At 35.4% G+C, this 19,749-nt stretch overlaps 1 protein-coding gene across 6 annotated transcripts in view; it reads left to right on the forward strand.

The window, feature by feature from the left end:
• The window catches only part of fnbp1a (formin binding protein 1a), a 29,607-nt gene extending 16,753 nt beyond the window's left edge, over window positions 1–12,854 (forward strand). For 2 of the 6 annotated variants that reach the window (XM_084087375.1, XM_084087377.1), the window contains 7 exons: window positions 962–1,144; window positions 1,402–1,416; window positions 1,697–1,806; window positions 3,711–3,843; window positions 4,206–4,333; window positions 4,993–5,135; window positions 6,612–8,104. In XM_084087375.1, coding sequence (XP_083943501.1) covers window positions 962–1,144; window positions 1,402–1,416; window positions 1,697–1,806; window positions 3,711–3,843; window positions 4,206–4,333; window positions 4,993–5,135; window positions 6,612–6,790 — 891 coding nt within the window. In that variant the 3' untranslated portion in view covers window positions 6,791–8,104. Of the gene's footprint in view, window positions 1–961; window positions 1,145–1,401; window positions 1,417–1,696; window positions 1,807–3,710; window positions 3,844–4,205; window positions 4,334–4,992; window positions 5,136–6,611; window positions 8,105–8,129 lie in introns of those variants that run through there. The other 4 variants (XM_084087379.1, XM_084087380.1, XM_084087376.1 and 1 more) reach the window with 3 other exon arrangements.
• The last annotated feature ends 6,895 nt before the right edge of the window (window positions 12,855–19,749 follow it).

Raw genomic sequence — 19,749 nt, forward strand, 5'->3', positions numbered from 1 at the left:
ATTGAGATGCAACTATATTCAATACATTTTATTGCTATTAAGGAGTATTTGCAGTGGCTATTTCATGCAACTAGATCATGCAGTTCGTTAAAATAGAATCTTATTCTGATGATTAAAGTCAGCATAAAATGGAAGTTGCGATAGTCCAGTGGAAGGCCGATAGTGACGTATATCCAAGTAAAACTAAAAAATGTAGGGCCAGGTGGGACTTGATTTTGTTCATTGGGAATTAATTGGATGGTTGTGGTTTGCTATTGGTCGATCTCATTTGAGTGATGCCTGCCCTCACTCCAAAAAACACTTCATCAGAGAAGAAGGAAAGTTAATTTGATTAAAGAGTAAGTGCATATCAAAATAATGATGTGCAGGGATAAATTATTTCTAATAAATACTGCAATAGTCCATAACATTTTTATTTCATGGTAACTGAAGTCGAGTTGACACTGAACAATTCTGTCCAAATTGTGGCCATCTGAGACAAATTTGGAGAATTCTAAAAGATTCTGAAAAAGATCTAAAATATCTAAAAGATCCTGTGCCAAAATCTGAAGTCTTTGATCGCTAGTTTGACATGTTGACCAATTGCAATCAAATTTGACCTGTAACTGAATTCCTGCAGTGTCAGGAGTTTTGAGGCACAGTCCTGTAGTGCGACCTCTACGACAACCGTCAAATCTAAAACCAATAGGAGCGCAGAACCTGATGACGCAATTAGTGAGACAACAACAAACCACCACTTGATCCACACACGTCTTTGGTTGTTTTGATAGCGCCACAGTTTGTTAACTTGAAAATATATTGGATTTACACCTTTAATAAAGCTTGCAATGAGTTTTTTGTCACTGCATGAGAAGCACTGAACATTGGCATTGGCCTTGAATATTTCTCTCTCTTCATCTTCTCTCTTCCTGTCTTTCTCCATTCCATTTCTCAATGTGCTCCATCACACCCTCATCTGTAGCTTATGTCTTTGTTAGCGTCGCCCCGCCAGCCCCCTCCCCCTCCCCCCACGTCCCCGTCTCCGGACGGGCTCCTCAACGGCCCCCAGTCCCCGCAGCAGCCTAAGGAGCCCCTGAGCCAGCGCCTCAACGACTTCATGAGCACCAAACACAAAATGCACTGCCTGCGGAGCCTGAAACGTGGGGTAAGTTCACGAGTCGCCACGTCACGCGTGTGTGTTTCCCGTGGATCTGATTGGACGACTCCAGACACTAAAGCACCATCAGCTCAGTTTGGTTCTAAAGTAATGTGTGGATGTGTAATCTGTGTCTCGTTCTCATGCTTTTTATCAACGCCATCCTTAACATATCTGTCTTAACAGCAACATGAAACTCCATGTTTTCTCTGTGTGTGTAATAACAGTTTCCCCTAACACGTTTTTTCTTGTCTTAACATTCACAGCTTTCTCTAAAGCTGGTAAGTCTGACTTGATATTAAAATGTGCTATAAAATCCTCAAGACTTTTCATATTAAGTGTTTATTTTATATATTATGTATTTTCATTTTGACTACATGCTGAATTTTTAATGCTTGAAGTAAAGTAAGAATAAAAATTAAGGTTTGACAGTCAATCTTTTGGCATGAAGGCTGATCCACATTATAGCTTATTCTGTCCAAGATCTGCCCACTTAACTGGCAAGCTGTTTGTGTTTGGTTTGTTATTTTTCAACTCATAACTTTCTGTATCTTTTCACAGGGAACAGGCCAGGAGGACTACAGTCATCTGCCCCCCGAGCAGAGGAGGAAGAAACTACAGGCCAAGCTCAATGACATCAACAAGGACATCCAGAAAGAGATGGATCAGAGGTAAATCATCCAGTAGCTGCCATGTTGGGAATAGTAACAGCCTTTCTGCAAAATACCTCATCATTGTTTAAAACATACACTACCGTTCAAAAGTAAGATTTTCTTTTAAGGGAAAAGACACTTGTTCAGCAAGGCTGCATTAAATTGATCAAAAGTGACAGGAAAGACATTTATAGGGCCCTATCTTGCACCCAGCGCAATTGACTTTGTACACCGACGCATGTATCATTCCTATTTTGCACCCGCGCAAAGCGCGCTTTTCCCTCCACAGAAGCACGTCGCTAAACTAGGGAATGAACTTGCGCTCCCTGGGCGGTTCAGCGCAAAAGAGGAGGCGTGTTCCGGCGCAAACGTTCCTTCATGCTATTTTGCAGGTTTAGAAAACAATTGCGCCACTAACCAGGAAAAACTAGTTTAAAGTCAGTGGCGCGTTGCGCATGTTATTCATATGCTATTTTAAGGGCGCATGCTTGGCCATAATCAATGTAGCGTGTGCACAACGCACATACACTTTGATTCTCTCATCTACACAGAAGCAGCAGTTTTCATTTTTGCAAATCATACATTATTACGATAGATAGATAGATAGATAGATAGATAGATAGATAGATAGATAGATAGACAATTTATTATAAAAGCATACATCTAGCTTACACATTTACCCAAATTATCATACGCCTGTTTAACCGAAGTTAATTTGGGTGGGTTTCTCCATTTCAATGTAACTTCTCTCTTTTACGGCCGTGACGAGAGCGTTGCTCTCCTTGGCTGTGAACCGCTCCTGGCGCGCGCCTGGCAAATCCGCTGTTACAATAGCAATCCGCTATGGAAAAAGCGTGTCTGCTCTTAAAGGGAATGTGAGATGCCGCTATGATTGGTTTATTTCACGTTACGCCCAAACCACACCTATGAATAATGAAGCTACTTCAGACCAACCCATTTTAGATTTGAGTCTGGCGCAAGAGTCATTTATCCCGCCGGGAAAATAGCAACAGCGCCCAAGACCCGCCCACAAAGTTACTTGCGCTTTGCGCTTGACACTTGCGTTTCAGATCGTTAAAATAGGGCCCATTATGTTACAAAATATTTATATTTCTGTTCTTTTGAACTTTCTGTTTGTCAATGACTCCTGGAAAAAAGTATCACTGTTTTAATGTTTCTTATAATCAACATTGATAACAAGAAATGTTTCTTAAGCATCAAATCAGCAAATTAGAAGGATCATGTGACACTGAAGACTGGAGTAATGATGCTGAAAATTCAGCCTAGCATCACAGAAATAAACTACCCCAAACTTCAAAACTGCTCTAAATACTTATTTATTCTCTTGGGCTTTTAATACTCCTTGAACAGTTTCGATTATTGTTTTACTATTGTTGTTTGTTCCTTAATTTTATTTTGTGTACAGCACTTTGGTCAGCTTTGGTTGTTTTTAAAGGTGGGGTATGTGATTCTCTTTTTTGGCCATTTTTTCAAAATCACTTGAAATCCTATTCCTAACCCCCTTACAGCCACTGAGTTAGAAGCACTGAAATGAAAATTAAGCAATTTAATCATCTGTGGAACGGGCAGGACTCGAAAAACTCCAGCCAATCATTTCCAAGACCACCTAGAATCATTGGACAGTAAGTGCGTCAATCAAACGGTCGTACCATACCCCCCTCCCCCCATCCCCCTCATGTTCTTTGAATGGGTGGAGTCAAAGGAAAGAAGGTAGGACCATTTGAGTTGTGTATTTTCAAAATCTGCCGGCCGTTTTGCAAATCACATACCCCACCTTTAAATGTGCTGTATAAATAAATATTGTTTTGTATTGCATGATGTAACAAAATGTGAGTTCATTATTCAAGTGAGTTCACATGCTTATTGTTTCTACTAACTCTTCTTCTTATAACTGTTTTCAGGGACGCCCTGACTAAAATGAAAGATGTCTACATTAAAAATCCTCATTTGGGGGATCCAGACAGTATAGATCCACGGTTAGAAGAAATCACACAAAGCTTGGAAAAATTGCAGCTTGAGGCACAAAAATTTGAGGTGAGCCCTTAATGAATTTGGTCAGGTACCTTCAAATGTCAATCGTGAATATGTATACTGTGATTTATGTGTGTTTTTGTCTCATACGCAGTGTATAGTATAATACTGTATTTTATGATTACTGCCTGTATTTGAGCCTCTTATGTATACTGTATATATTGTAAATTGTAAATATTTTTAATACTGTACATGTGTTTGTGTATATATTTTACACTCCATACTGTCAAGCTGCAGAGATTGCATCAAAGAATTTCACCACCTGTACACTTGTGTTCATGGTGTTGTGACAAAGTGATTTGATTTGATTAGAATGATGAACTATTACAGATAAAAAGAAAGATCTGTTGCTTGTGTGTTCTCAGGGCTGGCTGACGGAGGTGGAGAGGAAGTTACTTGAAAAGGGATCTGAGTCTCAGAGAAGACAGAGCAATCATTTTGACTCGCAGGGCAACACGCCTCTTACAAACAACTACGGTCAAAACCGAGAGAGGTACTTCAGTCCCTAGACAGCAGGGCTGCCAAACATGATCCACAGAATGAGATGTCACGTTTATTTAAAGGGCGCATGTAATGAGAGTTCGTTTTACTATGAAAACATACTCTTAAAGGGACAGTTCACCCAAAAATGAAAATTATGTCATCATTTACTCACCCTCAATGTTGTTCCAAACCTGTATGAATTTATTTCTTCTGCTGAACAACAAAAGATGATATTTTGAAGAATGTCGGTAACCATTTTTTCCCCCCATACTATGGAAGTCAATGGGGCCCATCAACTGTTTGGTTACCCATATTCTTCAAAATATCTTCTTTTGTGTTCAGCCGAAGAAATAAATTCATTAAGGTGAATAAATGATGACAGAATTAAAAAATTTGGGTTAAAATATCCCTTTAACTTTCATAACTCAAAACTTCCCCAAAAAGACTGTGGATACATCACTGAACTTTATATAAAACATTATATAATGCGGTTTAATGCTATTAAAACTTGATCTTATTTGATGACACTACAGTAATCTTATAGGCACATCGTGAATTCAGTACAGCCTCACGCGAGGCATGCGACGGTGTAACATTAACTGTATAATCTGACTATAACGTCAAAGTTAATTTTGTCTGTTTTACGCATTGCATGTCTTCTGCACATAGTCCGGATGGCAGCTACACGGAAGACCCCAGCACAGAGACGACGATGCAGTTCAAATCGCGCAGTACTGAGTTCGATGACGAATTTGATGACGAGGAACCTCTACCCACTATTGGAACATGCAAAGCACTTTATCCATTTGAAGGTAACGGAAAAGAAAAATGTGTTAAAAGTTCAAATGTGCCAGGAATTCACGTCTGCTCAGTGGTTACGAAGCCCTTTGTCAGTTTCTGGGATAACAAGTTTAAAGTAGTTTCAACCAAAATGGGTTTTTCATTTATATTTGTTCACAAAACTAATTTTGTGCATTTGAGCATAAACTTTTCGATCAAAACGTTTTTAATATTATGAGAAATATGTTGAAGTTTAAGTGTATCTAAACTTCTAAATTTATATCATTTTATGGCAGAAATACATACAAATTTGGATTGAGAAATTGCAGAATGGAAAAAAATAACACATGCAAACATTTTAAATAAACAACATTAAAATTTGATTAATTTTAAGATTTTAAAACAAAACTTTTTAAACAATTTATTCAATTAACTAAAAGAAACAAAGACAATAAAATTTGTATAAAATTCACTTTTATTACACAATTGTTTGCTTGTTGAATTCATAATTTGTAAGTCACTTTGGATAAAAGCATAAACACTTTTAAACCAACATTTTTAATTCAAACATTTTTAACATACTGAGAAAGTGTAAGTGTGTCTAAACTTTTGACTGGTTCTAAATTTATATAACAATTTTATGGCAGAAATATACAAATTTAGATTGAGAAATGACATAATGTAAAAAACAATGTAAGCAAACAAACAATAAATTTACAATTAAATTTAAGAAGTAAAAATAAAACTTTTTAAACATTTTACTCAAAAAGAAATGTATTAAAATGTAAGTGTCTTAACTATATATATATATAAATTTGACTGATAATTAGCAGAATGGAAAAAATCACAAATACAAAATTAACAATATTTTAAACAAACAATAATAAAAATACAATTAAATTTAAGAATTAAAAATAAAACGTAAAAAAATTACTCAACTAAACGACATTATAATAAAAACAAAATAAACAAGTATAAAATGTCCAAAAATGAGTAAAAACTAGGGATGCACCGAAATGAAAATACTGGGCAGAAACCGAAAATTCTGGATACAAGTGGCAGAAAAACGAAACCGAAAATTACATTTAAAAAAAATAATTATTCATTTAGGATAGCTTCATTTTACCAGCGTTGCCCAGCACGGCTACACACACCATGTTACAGAACAGTAGGGCTATTGCAAACAGAAACAAGTTCAGAGAAATTTCATGTCGGCACGTTTTTTTAGCGGACTTTGCCTTTCCAGTGAGCGTGAACTGTACATGCAATTAGGTTTTTTTTACATTTAATTTGTGAGTGGCTTTGGATAAAAGTGTCTGCTAAATTAATAAATTTAATCAAAATTAAAAAATAAATAAATAAAACTGAAAATGAACAGTGAAACTGGTTATTGAATGATGCTGATATAGTAATAATAAAAAAGAGTGTTATGGGTGAAGGTATTTTTTTATTAAGTTGAAACACTTGTTTTGGAAACAAATAAAAATTGCGCGTTTTTGCGTCTGTAGGTCAGAACGAAGGTACCATATCCATGGCCGAGGGTGAAATGCTGTATGTAATCGAGGAGGATAAGGGTGATGGATGGACCCGTGTCCGCAGAAACGAGGACGAGGAGGGATACGTGCCCACATCCTACATCAAACTCTTTTTGGACACGAATGCCAAAGGTGCTATGACATACATATAATCCCATGCCACAGAACACCCGGAAAGGGTCATTAGTGAACGCCGTTTGTACATTACCGTTTGTACACTGTACATACAGTAGAAGATCGTGAAAATGTCCTCACTGAACAGAGGAAGCAGAGCAATTTCTGTTTGTACATGTTCAAGATGCCATGTGTCATTTCTCAGTTTTGGTCTTTATTTACGTTTTTTAAATGATTTGTCTCTCAGACTTTATTTCTGCATCCATAAGGGTAAATTAGGCAATAAAGACACAGCTGCTGTGAAATTTTGATATATCTGATGGAATGGCATTATATATAACATTATAGCTTGGCATTATGGTGGTTTTCTGCTATAACCAAGATATTTAGGTACTCATCATGTTCATATTTTTTAACGATCTACATGCAATCAAATACTTTTAGATTAGCAGTCAAATGATTATGAAATGTCATGAGCGGGAAAACTAATATTCTGAAACCTGGCAATAAAAAATAATTTACTAATATTTTGACCTTAAAACTACAAAATAAGTAGCAATCCTGCATTTTAACTATAGTGTTTTTAATTGTGATAATTTTTTTAAGACGTCGAAATATCTGACTTGAGAGAATCTTTTGCATGAGAGATGGAATAGAATATTTTCTCAGGTATGTTTACGTTGGTCTACATCCTTGTACCTCAAATCCTGAATATACAGGATTTTTTCTTTCCCCTGCGGCAAATCACGTTCAATTTAAATGCATATCATTAAATGTGAAGAGCTCAAGTAATTAATGCATGTGTCTTTGAGACTTTAGCTAGCTTTGCATTTACTGCTGTACAAAAAAGATCAGCTTTAGAAGTAAAGAATATACTCATGAACCCATAGTTAACACAATGCCTTTCAGTGTAGTGAGCGTTGAAGCAATAATTCAAAAGATGCATGTTATTTGTACATTGACCAGCATGGAAAACGAACAGAACGTGAAGTTTCCAGAAGGTCAACGCAATGTGTGTTAGGAATATTTACAGCAGGAATAACGCTCTATATGCATGCTATGAACCAGACAGGCTACTTTTGCTGCTTAACGGATTCATAATTTGTCCATAGCTTTATCAGCAGCTGTTAAATATGCTTGATAGTGTCGCAAGCTAAATATATGAACAGTTTTGTATCGTTTTATACCGTCCCTGTCTTTAATTCACATGACGTAGTGGAGCTGCACTCCGTGGTTGACTGAACGTTTTTAACCCATCATTTCATCAACGATTGTACAGGAATATCATAGTTCAATTCTTATGCAACATCTCTAACATGTCTTGTGTGATGTTTTTTTTTTTTTTTTTGCTTTTTGTTTCTGTTCCTTTCTTTGCAGATCCCTAAAAGTGTTTGGCTGGCACAGGAGTGGCAGGGCAAGCGTCCTTGCGTGAAACGTCCTCCTCTTGTAACTGTAGTCAGAGATGTGGGACAATGTGGAACTAACTGAAAGGATATTCCATTTTTAACGCAACCTCTTTCACTGAACTCCTCTCGTCTGCCATAATAATGCAAACCGATCTTTTTCATGACTAGCGTGCTGGTTATTTGCTAAAGCTTGCTTCTCGTATGGACCTACAGTAGAATATTTAGCCGTAGCTGCTTGCCGTCAGAGCAGAGCCTTTAGGTTTGTTTGCAGAGGCACAGAGTAAGTGCCGTGTACATGTCTTGTTATTGCCTGGCTTGCTTCAGAGCCGAGAGGAGTTTTCTCATGAAGACATTAGACTTAATGAATATTTGTCAGTGCAGACTGTTCAGTTGTGTGAAAACTATAAAAATGTGGGGGATAAATGGGACTCATTTTATACATTAGAAGCTTGCTTTGTTTTGTTGTACAGTGTTTGCAAGGCGGCACTGTATTTAAATCTTCTGCTGCAATTAAATCCAGTTAAAACTATAATAAATGTAAGATTAAGATTAAAGATCCATTAAAATGGCAATTTTCTTTCCTATGATGTTGATGACTGAATCAATGGACATATCAAAAGGTTTGGGGTCAGTAAGATATATATATATAAACATTTTGGAAAGAAATTAACACTTTTATTCAGCAAGCATGCTTTAAATTGGCCAAATGTCATTACCGTTTCATAATGTTACAGAAGATTTTTCATTGATCATTAGAAATGTTTCTTGAGCAGAAAATCATCATATCAGAATGATTTCTGAAGGATCATGTAAGACTGGAGTAGTGATGCTAAAAATATTTGTATCTTTGCATCATTTTTAAATAGTAAGATAGAATTTGTAATATTTGACAATAGTTTTTTGTTTAGCAAATAATGCAGCTTTGGTGAGGATAAGAGTTTTATTTCAAAAACATCTTACTGACCCCAAACATTCGGGGTCTTTAAACCGACTTATGATCGAATGTTTTTTAAAATGTAAAGGGGTCATGACATGGATTTTTTTATTATAATTTTTTTTTTTTTTTTTTAAACCTTCATTCTGCCCCCCCGTCTGAAATGATCCGTTTTTAAGAGGCAGCTACTTTAAGGCTTGTTATGATTGGCTAACGTCATTGCATAGGAAACAGTATCAACGCCCACTCGCTATTTCACGCCAGTAAGTGTTTTGAAAGCATCCATATAAAACCATCATTTACAGACACGCATTATGAAATCGTTTGCTTACGGTGTGTGATGCAGCTGCTGTCAGATCCAATAGAGTTGGGTGCTTCATCTTTCAAACAAAATCTCTCCATTACACTGTGCCTTGCTGACAAAATGCTCCATACAAACATATAATCCTCTGACGCGATCCGGGACGCCGGATAGATGTGTAGACCGCGTCAATGATTATAATGGGTTCTATTTGCTTTTGACGCGATGCTACGCTCACATCCAGTGTGGCAAATGTCAGCCGTTAAGCGACTGAATGCCAGTGGGCGGGGCCTATGGTGCGATGATGATTAGCTATTCGTCGATGTCTTGCTCTGGAGGCAGTCATATGCAAACGTATTTGCCCGTGTGTAGTCACAGATCCCGCAATATCAAAACAAGCTGTTTTTGGAGCTTGATCAAATAAATGCTTTGTTTATAATGAGGACGTTTTAAGCTGTAAAACTTGCAGGATGTTTGAATGGTACAAAGACCTCTTATATGTCAAAACATCAAGGCAAATTTGATTTTGCATGTCATGACCCCTTTAACAGACAGTGAATGTCATTGTAATATATGCATACTGAATTGTTTCTTCTCCAGCTGTATTACTATCAATCTCTCTGTTTGTAAATTTAAGCTATCATTTTACTTTAACACTGTTCTTTTGCTGCCTTGCAAGCACTGGTATTTCCATCAGGAAATGCAAATCTGGTTATTATTATTACTATTATAATTATTATTATTATGAATGCATAATCATCCCCTACATTTTGTGTGAGGTGCTGTTGTAGATGAATAGTTCTCTATGGCAGGTGAAGTGGTAAGCATCTTTTCTGGTTCTTTACTCTTTCCTCCCAGAGAAGAAAGAAGTGTCACCTCACTCACTCATTCACACTTTCTTCCTGCGATGTGTGCACACACACACCACAGCTGCTCCCTTCTTTCTCTCACTCTCTCACCTCCTCTTCTGTATCTCTCACTGTTGCTGTTTTGCCTCCTCTTTATCTTTCTTCTTTTCATATTTTTCTGCATCTGTAGCCCTGTTTTATTGGGATAGTTTTACCAGAGGATGTCTGGTCAGGTCTTAAAAATCTGTCTGAATCAAACACTATCATAATAAAAAGCAAATTACTTATGTTTATCGGCTAACTTGGAAAGTCTAATCTCATCTGGATAAGCTTGTCTGCAATTACTACACCAACTAAAGGGCCGTTCACACCAAGAATGAATACTATAAAGATAACTATAACAATAAGTACATTAGCGTTCACACCAACACACAATATCTTTTTGTTTAATCTAAGAGTGCTGCAGTATTGTCATCTGCCACTTTAAATGCTCGAGCTCTGAAAGTGAATCCAACGATATCGTTTCTCTGTGCCGTTGTACTGTAGTTGTGGTGTGAACTGCTATTCTTTTATCTTTAAACGATTTTTAGAACTATATCTTTATCGTTATAGTTATCGTCCTTGGTGTACATGACCCTTAAAGCTAAATATCTCATTGCACTGCATGGTAGACCTTGGTTATAAATTTAGACTTTTTGCCAAGTTTCTAGGTAAATGGTTAGTTAGCTGATTAAAGATAGTAATAGTTGATACTAATCCTGAAGTAAGAAATAAAAAATGAAGTACTGTGAAATTTCACTAATAATTTCAACTAAAAACAAAACAAAAAAAATTATGCATTTTGGCCGTTCATTTACACGACAACAGCATTTTGGGGGCCTGGAAACGCAATCTTTTGAAAATTAGTTTCAAAGTGCATGTTTTTGAAAACTAAACTTTTATTGTCTCCATGTAAACTACAAAAATGCAAATTTGAGGAAGCGGTGACGTCACGCGCATGTATATTGCATAATCCATAATTCAGCGGTTTTTAGTCGTTTTTACTGATCTGTGTGAACAGGGATCGTTTTGACAACATTGTCGTCTTTACACGAAACTTTTCCAAAACGCAAAGGTTAAGACTTTTCCGGTTTTAGTACATCGTTGTGGTGTAAACGAAAAAGTATTTTCTTGTCAAACGTACTCCAATAATCTTTATTTCGAAAAATCTTTTTTACAGTGTGCTCTAGTCTGAAATGCTGACAACACAGGCAAAGATATATATATATATATATATATATATATATATATATATATATATAAAGTCTCACTGCTCTGTTTTGGAATGTCACTTGGCCAATCAAATAATTGGATTCCGTCTGAATCAGTACATGAAATCCCAGATGTCCTCTATTAATAATTGTAACTTTAATTGGCATTTAGAAAAGTGATCAGCCTCTTTTTCTCTCTTCTTCTGCTTTTTCTTTCATCTCTCTCTCTCTCTCTCTCTCTCTCTCTCTCTCTCTGTCAGCGCAGTGGATGTGGCTGTGTATGGTGTAGCTGTAGTGGTGCAGTCCAGTAGATGTTGATGGTGGTCCTCAGCTGGTGCTGTGTTTCGACGCATGCATGCTTGCCCTGTCTCTGTGTGTGTGCCAGTCTTAGGGGGTCCAACTCTCCATAAAGTTCAAGCCTTCGACTTCTGATGGTTGAACTTAAACTTTTTGAATTGTGTTTGTGCCTGTTTATTTCCTTCTCTACTTTATCTTGAGTGTTTTATTTCTTTTGGAAAAGATATGCATGGTCTTGTCTCTACACATCCCCCTAAGTTATTATTTTAAATTGTTTACACTGTTTTAGATTCTTTCTTTTTTTTGAGTCTCTCTGAATGATTGATATCCAGGTCCAAGATTAACAGTCACCAAGCGCCAAGTAAATATATCATTACTTGCTAATTAACTACTAAGAATAAAGTCGATAAAACCTGCTGGTTTTATCTGATATAAATGAATCAAATGTGATTCAAATACACATAAAATATGTAACACTATTAATAAAATGTCGTTATATTTCTTGCACCAAAACAAAATCACTACGTGTCTTTGTTCTTTTACACAACGACCTGCAATGAACCAAACTGTGTTTTGAATAAAAATATTGAAATAGGGTTTCTCAGACCCTGAGAAATATTTTTGCTCATTTTCCCACTACTGTTAATTTTGGACCCTTTCAATATCATTCTGATTTAATTTTTGATGTTAAACGCAAGTATTTACCTCATTCAGGATAGATTTGGACTGCTCTTCAATAATAGGTTCTGAACGTGACGAATAATGTCATATCCATTCATGAAGAAACACTACTGCAGAGCTGAAATGTCTGTTTTTCTGTATATTGTGCTTTTGAACTTGCTGGATCCCTTCCTTCGAAGACCTCATAAACATAAAACTGCCAAATAAAGTGTGAAAGGCTTGTGACTTTTTTTTTTTGCAAATGCTAACCAGTATAGTAGACAATGATTTGAGTTTTATTTCAGTTATCAAATCATTCATATTGTAAAAGTCAAAATTGTATGTCTGTCGAACTGAGCAGTTTTTATGTAGAAGTTTAACAAATTAAAGGTCATTTTAAAATGGTTCTATTTGTCCTGTTTCTCATTTAACTAAATGATTGTGTAACGTTGTGATGATTTAGTTCTGGGCCTTAATTTACATCCATTATTGTTTATTGTTACTAAGTGAACCTGGTATTTAATGTGGTCTTGCATAAATAACTGCATGTCATTCAACCCATTTATGTTCCTAATTTAGCTAAATTATACTGCTACTGTATGTGAGCGAAGTTTGATTCAACCTCATTTTTAGATTTTATTTATTTAGCTATCTTAAGAATGTTATATGCATTTTATTATTTGTCTTAGTGTAGTTATTGTTAACTAACTCTAAAACGATTTAAAATAATCATTCAAATAAAGCTAAAACATTAGATGGAAAAAATTAAACTTTGAAAATTTTAAATGTTGACTAACTAGCATAACTTGATGTACGAAACTAAAACTGAAATTAAAGCTAAATAGAAATAGAAATAAAAAAAATGGCAAAGGCACATCAAGTTACTAAAAATGTAAATCAAATCAAAGTATAAAAACAAAAGCCAATTTGAATATTAATAAATAATAAATAAATAATAGTATAAATGATAATTAAATAACACTATTCAAATTATTTTTAGCCTGCATTTTCAAATCAGGACCCCACCAGAACTGTAAATGTGACCACAAGGGGGCATCAGATCCCGAATCAAGAACAAATCAAGTGTGGTGAAATTCCCAAATGTGTTTTATGATCATTACTACAGTACTCAGGGGCGTCCTTAGGGAACTGTTGTGGCCCCACAGTGAAATCCTCCCACGCCCAATCGTGAACAGACCGAGAGGGATCACCACCACACCACAACCCCAAACCGAGGGAGCCCCCGCTCCAGCCTGACAGTACTACACTGTAGGTGCTTGATTTGCTAAAGTCCAAGAACATGAAATATGTTACACAGGGAGTGCACAGACATTTTGAGGGGCAGGGGCTCAAGTGAAATAAAGGGCACTTCTCATAATTACATATTTTTTTCTTTTTTTAAACAAAAAAGTATATATATTAACGCAACTCTGAAAAATTCAAATTTTTCTAAATTCTAAACTAATTTAAAAAAAATTAATTTAAAAAGTTAAATTAATTTTAGGCTATCTTCCTCAAACTCATGCAATTGTTTCATTTTCAAAAGATGTCTACAAAATAATCAGTTCACACAGAAACCATGGTCTCCTTAGTATTCCACATTGTGCATGTTTTGAAAACATTTTCTATGCTACTAGTTTCAAGTATATATGAAGAGTTCAGATGCAAAAGCCTCTAAGTGCCATCTGAAATTTTCTTCTAAAATGAGCATTTTTTTTCAAGCTCGTATATTTAAGTTCAGTAATTTAACTTAAATGACAATTAATAGGTAATTTTCATTGCCAGTAATGTGAAATAAGTGAACATAAACATACAAGCTTGATAAAAATGATCATTATAGAAGGAAATTTCAGATGGCACTTAGAGGCTTTTTCATCTGAACTCTTCATATTTAGAATAACCTAAATAACTGCATCAAGCAGAGGGGCGTGTTTTACTAATAATTTGTTTATTTTTGCACAAGGCACTACATCGTTTTAATTATTTTGGTGTTATCAGAATACATAGCCTAACACTTTAAAATTAAACTTACCAAAATAATTGAGTAACAATAAAAGCCAATGTCATATATGTATTTGTGGTTGTATGGAATACTATTTTATAAAGGTTTAGAGGAAATAAAAAAAGTTAAATTACTCATAAATAAAAAGTTAATTTATAAATATTGTTATTTTTAATGTTTAATGTTAACTTATTTCTACTCAGTTTTATTTATTAATGTACCAGATGCAGTTACTCAGATTTACTACATTTTTTAGAGTGTATCCTCCATCTGTTTGCATCTGTAGATTTCTTCTAAATTCACCAATTTAGATTTCTAAATTTCAGGGGGAAAGACTCTTGATGTAAGTCATTAACTGGGGACGTTCTGTATGCAAATTAGTCGTCAACTAGTTAAAATGCGCACATTTGCATCTAATTGACAAGGCAATGCAGGTAAATAGGATAAACAAAATAACTAAAGCATATCACCTGGAGGTGATTTAAGCTTATTTTATTAACTTATTTTATTACATGGCTTGGTTGAATTCCAATGTAGAATGCGGACTGTGCGGAGTATACATAACCGGCACATCCGGGAACTTAACTGTAAATTTCGTAACCGCCCCCTTTTAGGGGAAAACAAGCCAGACTTCCCATAGACTTCAATACAAAATAGCGGCACAAAACAACGTCCGTACACAGCCGGCAGACGTGTATAACTTAACCCTTCTGCTGCATTAGGACATTTTTGTCCATTTTCAGTTTAATTTCTTTGACCATTTTGGCTGTTTTAATGCAAATGGTATGTAATTTGGCAAAATTGTGACTTTTTGGATAAATTAAAAAAAAAAAATCCCATGTTGCATAATATGTATAACACACACTGTGTAGATCAAATAGCAACATCTAGCACCATAATGGACAAAATTGTCCCATTGACACCCATTAAAACATTGTTTAAAGCCGGGGCCGTCATTAATACATGAATCATGACTTATGTTGAAAAATCCTTTCATTTGGAAGCAAAAGGATTATATTTGCATTATATAATGTATTCCACCAGATGACGTCACTACATAGGTATTCCCTATGGGGGGAAACGCATGTAATTTTCCTGGTTTCCACTAGGGGTACTATTTACTGTGTTATGAAGCATTTTAATGGCTCAATGATCTAAAATGATGTTTCTGAGTATGTGTGGATGTCTGAGAGCAATGTGTGTCTGCGTTGACAAAAGTGTGTGTGTGTAGGGCCTAAATATAATACATGGTGTTTAGGCGAGTGACAAAAATCATAATATCCTGAAGGTCATATTTTACTCTCTCTTGATTCTCTTTGATTCATGCGTATTTTATGCACAGACATGAACCTTTGACACACCTTCGGGTTTTTTTTAGCAGTCTATGTTCCAGTCAGTCCTTAGACAATAATAACACCTTGCATCTTGCGGCAACACAAAGATGTAGCTGCGAGGGATCCAAAACAAAGTCTGCCTTTGTTTTCCAAAACATGTGTGTGCGTAAAATATGCATGAATCAACCGAAAGAAAACAATTGTTGAGAAATCAGTGTTTATACAAGTGCGGTTGATGCAAAAGTTAAAAAGCTGGACACAAATATAATGCTGCTGCTAATCTTTGACATATTCAAGACTGTGATAATCCAAAGCCAAGGTTTTCACTTTGCATTTAGTATGGAAAATAATTACATTTTTGTGTTTTTTCCTCTTATACAAATTTATGGTATCCAAATCACCAAAACTGGAATTTAAAGGGTTAAAATCCTAAAATCAAATAAATATTTGGTAGTTATGATGAGGACTGATGCTGGTTAAAAGATTTAACTTAGTAAAAGTGGAAAAAATAATAATATATAATAGTTTTATGGCAGTGTTTAGAGTGGACATTTTTGTCCCTTAACGTGCTATGTGTGATTTTTTTTTATAAATCTGACATAGCACAAAAAATAAAAATGCACCAAATATAATGTTGCTGCTAATCTTTGACATATTCAAGACTGTGATAATCCAAAGCCAAGGTTTTCACTTTGCATTTAGTATATGGAAAATAATTACATTTTTGTGTTTTTTCCTCTTATACAAATTGATGGTATCGTCACCAAAACTGGAATTTAAAGGGTTAAAATCCTGAAATTAAATAAATATTTGGTAGTTATGATGAGGACTGATGCTGGTTAAAAGATTTAACTTAGTAAAAGTGGAAAAAATAATAATATATAATAGTTTTATGGCAGTGTTTAGAATGGACATTTTTGTCCCTTAACGCGCTATGTGTGATTTTTTTTTAAAAATCTGACATAGCACAAAAAATAAAAATTCACCAAATATAATGTTGCTGCTAATCTTTGACATATTCAAGACTGTGATAATCCAAAGCCAAGGTTTTCACTTTGCATTTAGTATATGGAAAATAATAAAAATTTTGTGTTTTTTCCTCTTATACAAATTGATGGTATCGTCACCAAAACTGGAATTTAAAGGGTTAAAATACTGAAATTAAATAAATATTTGGTAGTTATGATGAGGACTGATGCTGGTTAAAAGATTTAACTCAGTGAAAGTGGAAAAAAATAATAAAATCCAATAGTTTCATGGCAGTGTTTAGAGTGGACATTTTTGTCCCTTAATGCACTCAACGTCGTAAAATATATAATGCAGCACAAGGGTTAAGAAATCACTTAGATGAAATATGTCGAGTAATTATATGTCCACCCTGCCTTCCATAGAGCGTGAACGATACATTTATAAACTTAAAAACATGTCCCGTTTCATTCTACCAGCGTCAAATTGGTCTAACAACCCCACCCATCGGCCAGAAGTGTCTTACCCGGACATTTACTCGTACCTCATCGAGTCACCAGGTAGCCAGTGAATGATTTTACTACGGTTTTAAGAAGTAAACATCTTTAAATGTATAATATTATGTCTTTATATTTAGAGTAGCTATGAGTGCACTTTTCTGTCCAGCCATACAACTAGCCTGATTTAGCTTTCGATAGCATCATCCATAATTCATGATATTTCCATAACAGCAAGATATTGATGATGATGGCAGGCAGAGATGGGCATAAATACATGGAAATGTATTAAAAAAAAAAAAAAAATACAAAATACTGTGTGGAAAAAAATAATTAAATACAAATACATAATAGGGGTAGCCTACTGTGTGAAAAAAAAAAAGTTTAAATACAAATTACATGTTTGTAAGGGTTAGTACACGTCCTCAATCCGTTACTGTGTATGGCGCTCGCCGGATTGTTTTCCCCTAAAAGTGGGCGTGAACCTTTTCAGAGACGTTCTATGACGCTACGCCGGTTGTATGTATAACAGACCGTTGCCATGAAAAACAGAGCGTTGCTATGGACTCACAGGATTCTAACCGTAGAGACGGAGCGTACTATTTTCTTTAGCGGAAGCAAGGTTTAACAATCGGGGGAGAGGGAGAGGGAGCGCTTCAGAATTTCTGACCTGATATATACTATTCTTCAATAGATATATTTGTTTGAGAGGGAAGCTGTGCGCAAACAGGAACATATATTATTTTTCAAAAAAAAAAAAAAAAAAAAAAAAGCACCCCAGAAAAAAAGGGCACTTTCTCTCCAGGAATAAAAAGGGCAGGTGCTCAAGCCCCCTTTCATGTCTATGTGTGCATGTGCCTGATGTTACAACAAAAGCATGACAAATGAGTGCCACAATAAGTCCCAGAGTTACTCAAGTATGAGCAAGAACAGAGATGTTCTGACACAACAAAGAGAATAAAGAGTTGTTTTAAGATCTGTTCTGATGGAGTTCAAAAATAGCACACATGTATGTCTTCATCTAGTATTGTGACTTTGCTGGGAGTAAAAACAAAGATGGGCCTAAGTTGAGTAATAGAGGTTTAAAAAGTCTATATGTCGAGTCGGTTATGTAACATAACGGCCATTAATTTGATTGGATTTGTCGCGAATCGCCATCACATAAAATCTCAGGAGCAGCCTCTTCTCATAACTCTAAAGAAACCCTCATTCACGTGTAACAGGTCATATCATCGATGGTCCGGTGCAGGAACGTGGAGCGCTGAGCCGTGTTTTGCCTGTCTGCTCTAACAGGAACCCAGCGCTTCAGATGAATGGCTTCCTCCTCCTAAAACCGTACCCTGCGGTCTAGAGCTCAAAGTTGAAGAGGCTTTAGAAGGGAAGAGGGGGTGCGATTGGTTTAGCAGGTGAGGGCTGGGAATGCCAGATAAAGAACAGAATTTCTTGCATCACTTCCGCTGTTTGTTCTTCATTCTATTTCCAAGCAATGGAATGCTTTGCCATTCAGGAGGCGAGGAATTCAAAACAAGTTCATTAAGTTTGAATAGCGTCTTCTTTTTAAAGCTGTGTTTGACCACCCCACCCTAATATCACAAAGGCCTTTCCACAATACACATCCGTCAGCCTCCAAGAACTGATTTCCTGCCTCAACACACATTTTATCTGTAGCAGTCTGTTTTTGAATGAAGTAATAACAGATGTTGGTACCATACTGATGGAACAAACTAATGTTTGCTTTTTCTTGAGTGTCGGTTGCGGGATATGTTCATATCTACTGTAAATAGATGTGTTGGTCAACACGAAGTGGCATTGGCATAGACTTATTAAGGATAAATATACACCTACTCGGCGCCCCCTGCTGTTATGGAGGAAGAATAACTATTTTTGTAATGGAAAACTTGCATACTGCCTACTTTTTTTCTTCTTCTTTTTTTACAAATAGTATATGAAAGTGTTGTTAGCTAAAACTATTTTTTTAAAATAAAAAAGCTGAAATAAAATAAATATTAGATGAAAAACTTAAAATTAGGAATGTTGCCTTGGAAATTACTCAAACAGATTAAAATAAAGCTAAAAATTGAAATATTTAAATTAAACTAAAATTAAAACTTAAAATAGCCTATAAAAATAAAAGCAAATTCAAAATATGAATAAATACTATATAATACTAAAATAACACTGATGTGAAACAGTGTGCATTATGGGACAAAACATTCAGCAATAAAGTGCTGCAGGTGTGTCAAACCCATGGTCAAACCCGGAATAATAGTTCGCCAGTTGTTGCCTCAAGATTTTCCTATGGGTTTTTATAATGAGTGTGCATGTGTGTTTTCAATAAGATCTGTGGTAGACATAACTTGACAATACTTGGACATTTCGCTCTACAACGTAAAGTACATACACACAGATTTTTGAATTTTGTAATGTTTATAATAAAAAGCATTTGGTTTGTAAGTAATAAACGTTATAAGTAACGTTTGGGGTGTGAGTATGCAGTTTATG

The sequence above is a fragment of the Abramis brama genome (genome assembly GCF_963993115.1).
Source record: "Abramis brama genome assembly, chromosome: 16".
In the NCBI taxonomy this organism is placed as follows: Eukaryota; Metazoa; Chordata; class Actinopteri; order Cypriniformes; family Leuciscidae; genus Abramis; species Abramis brama.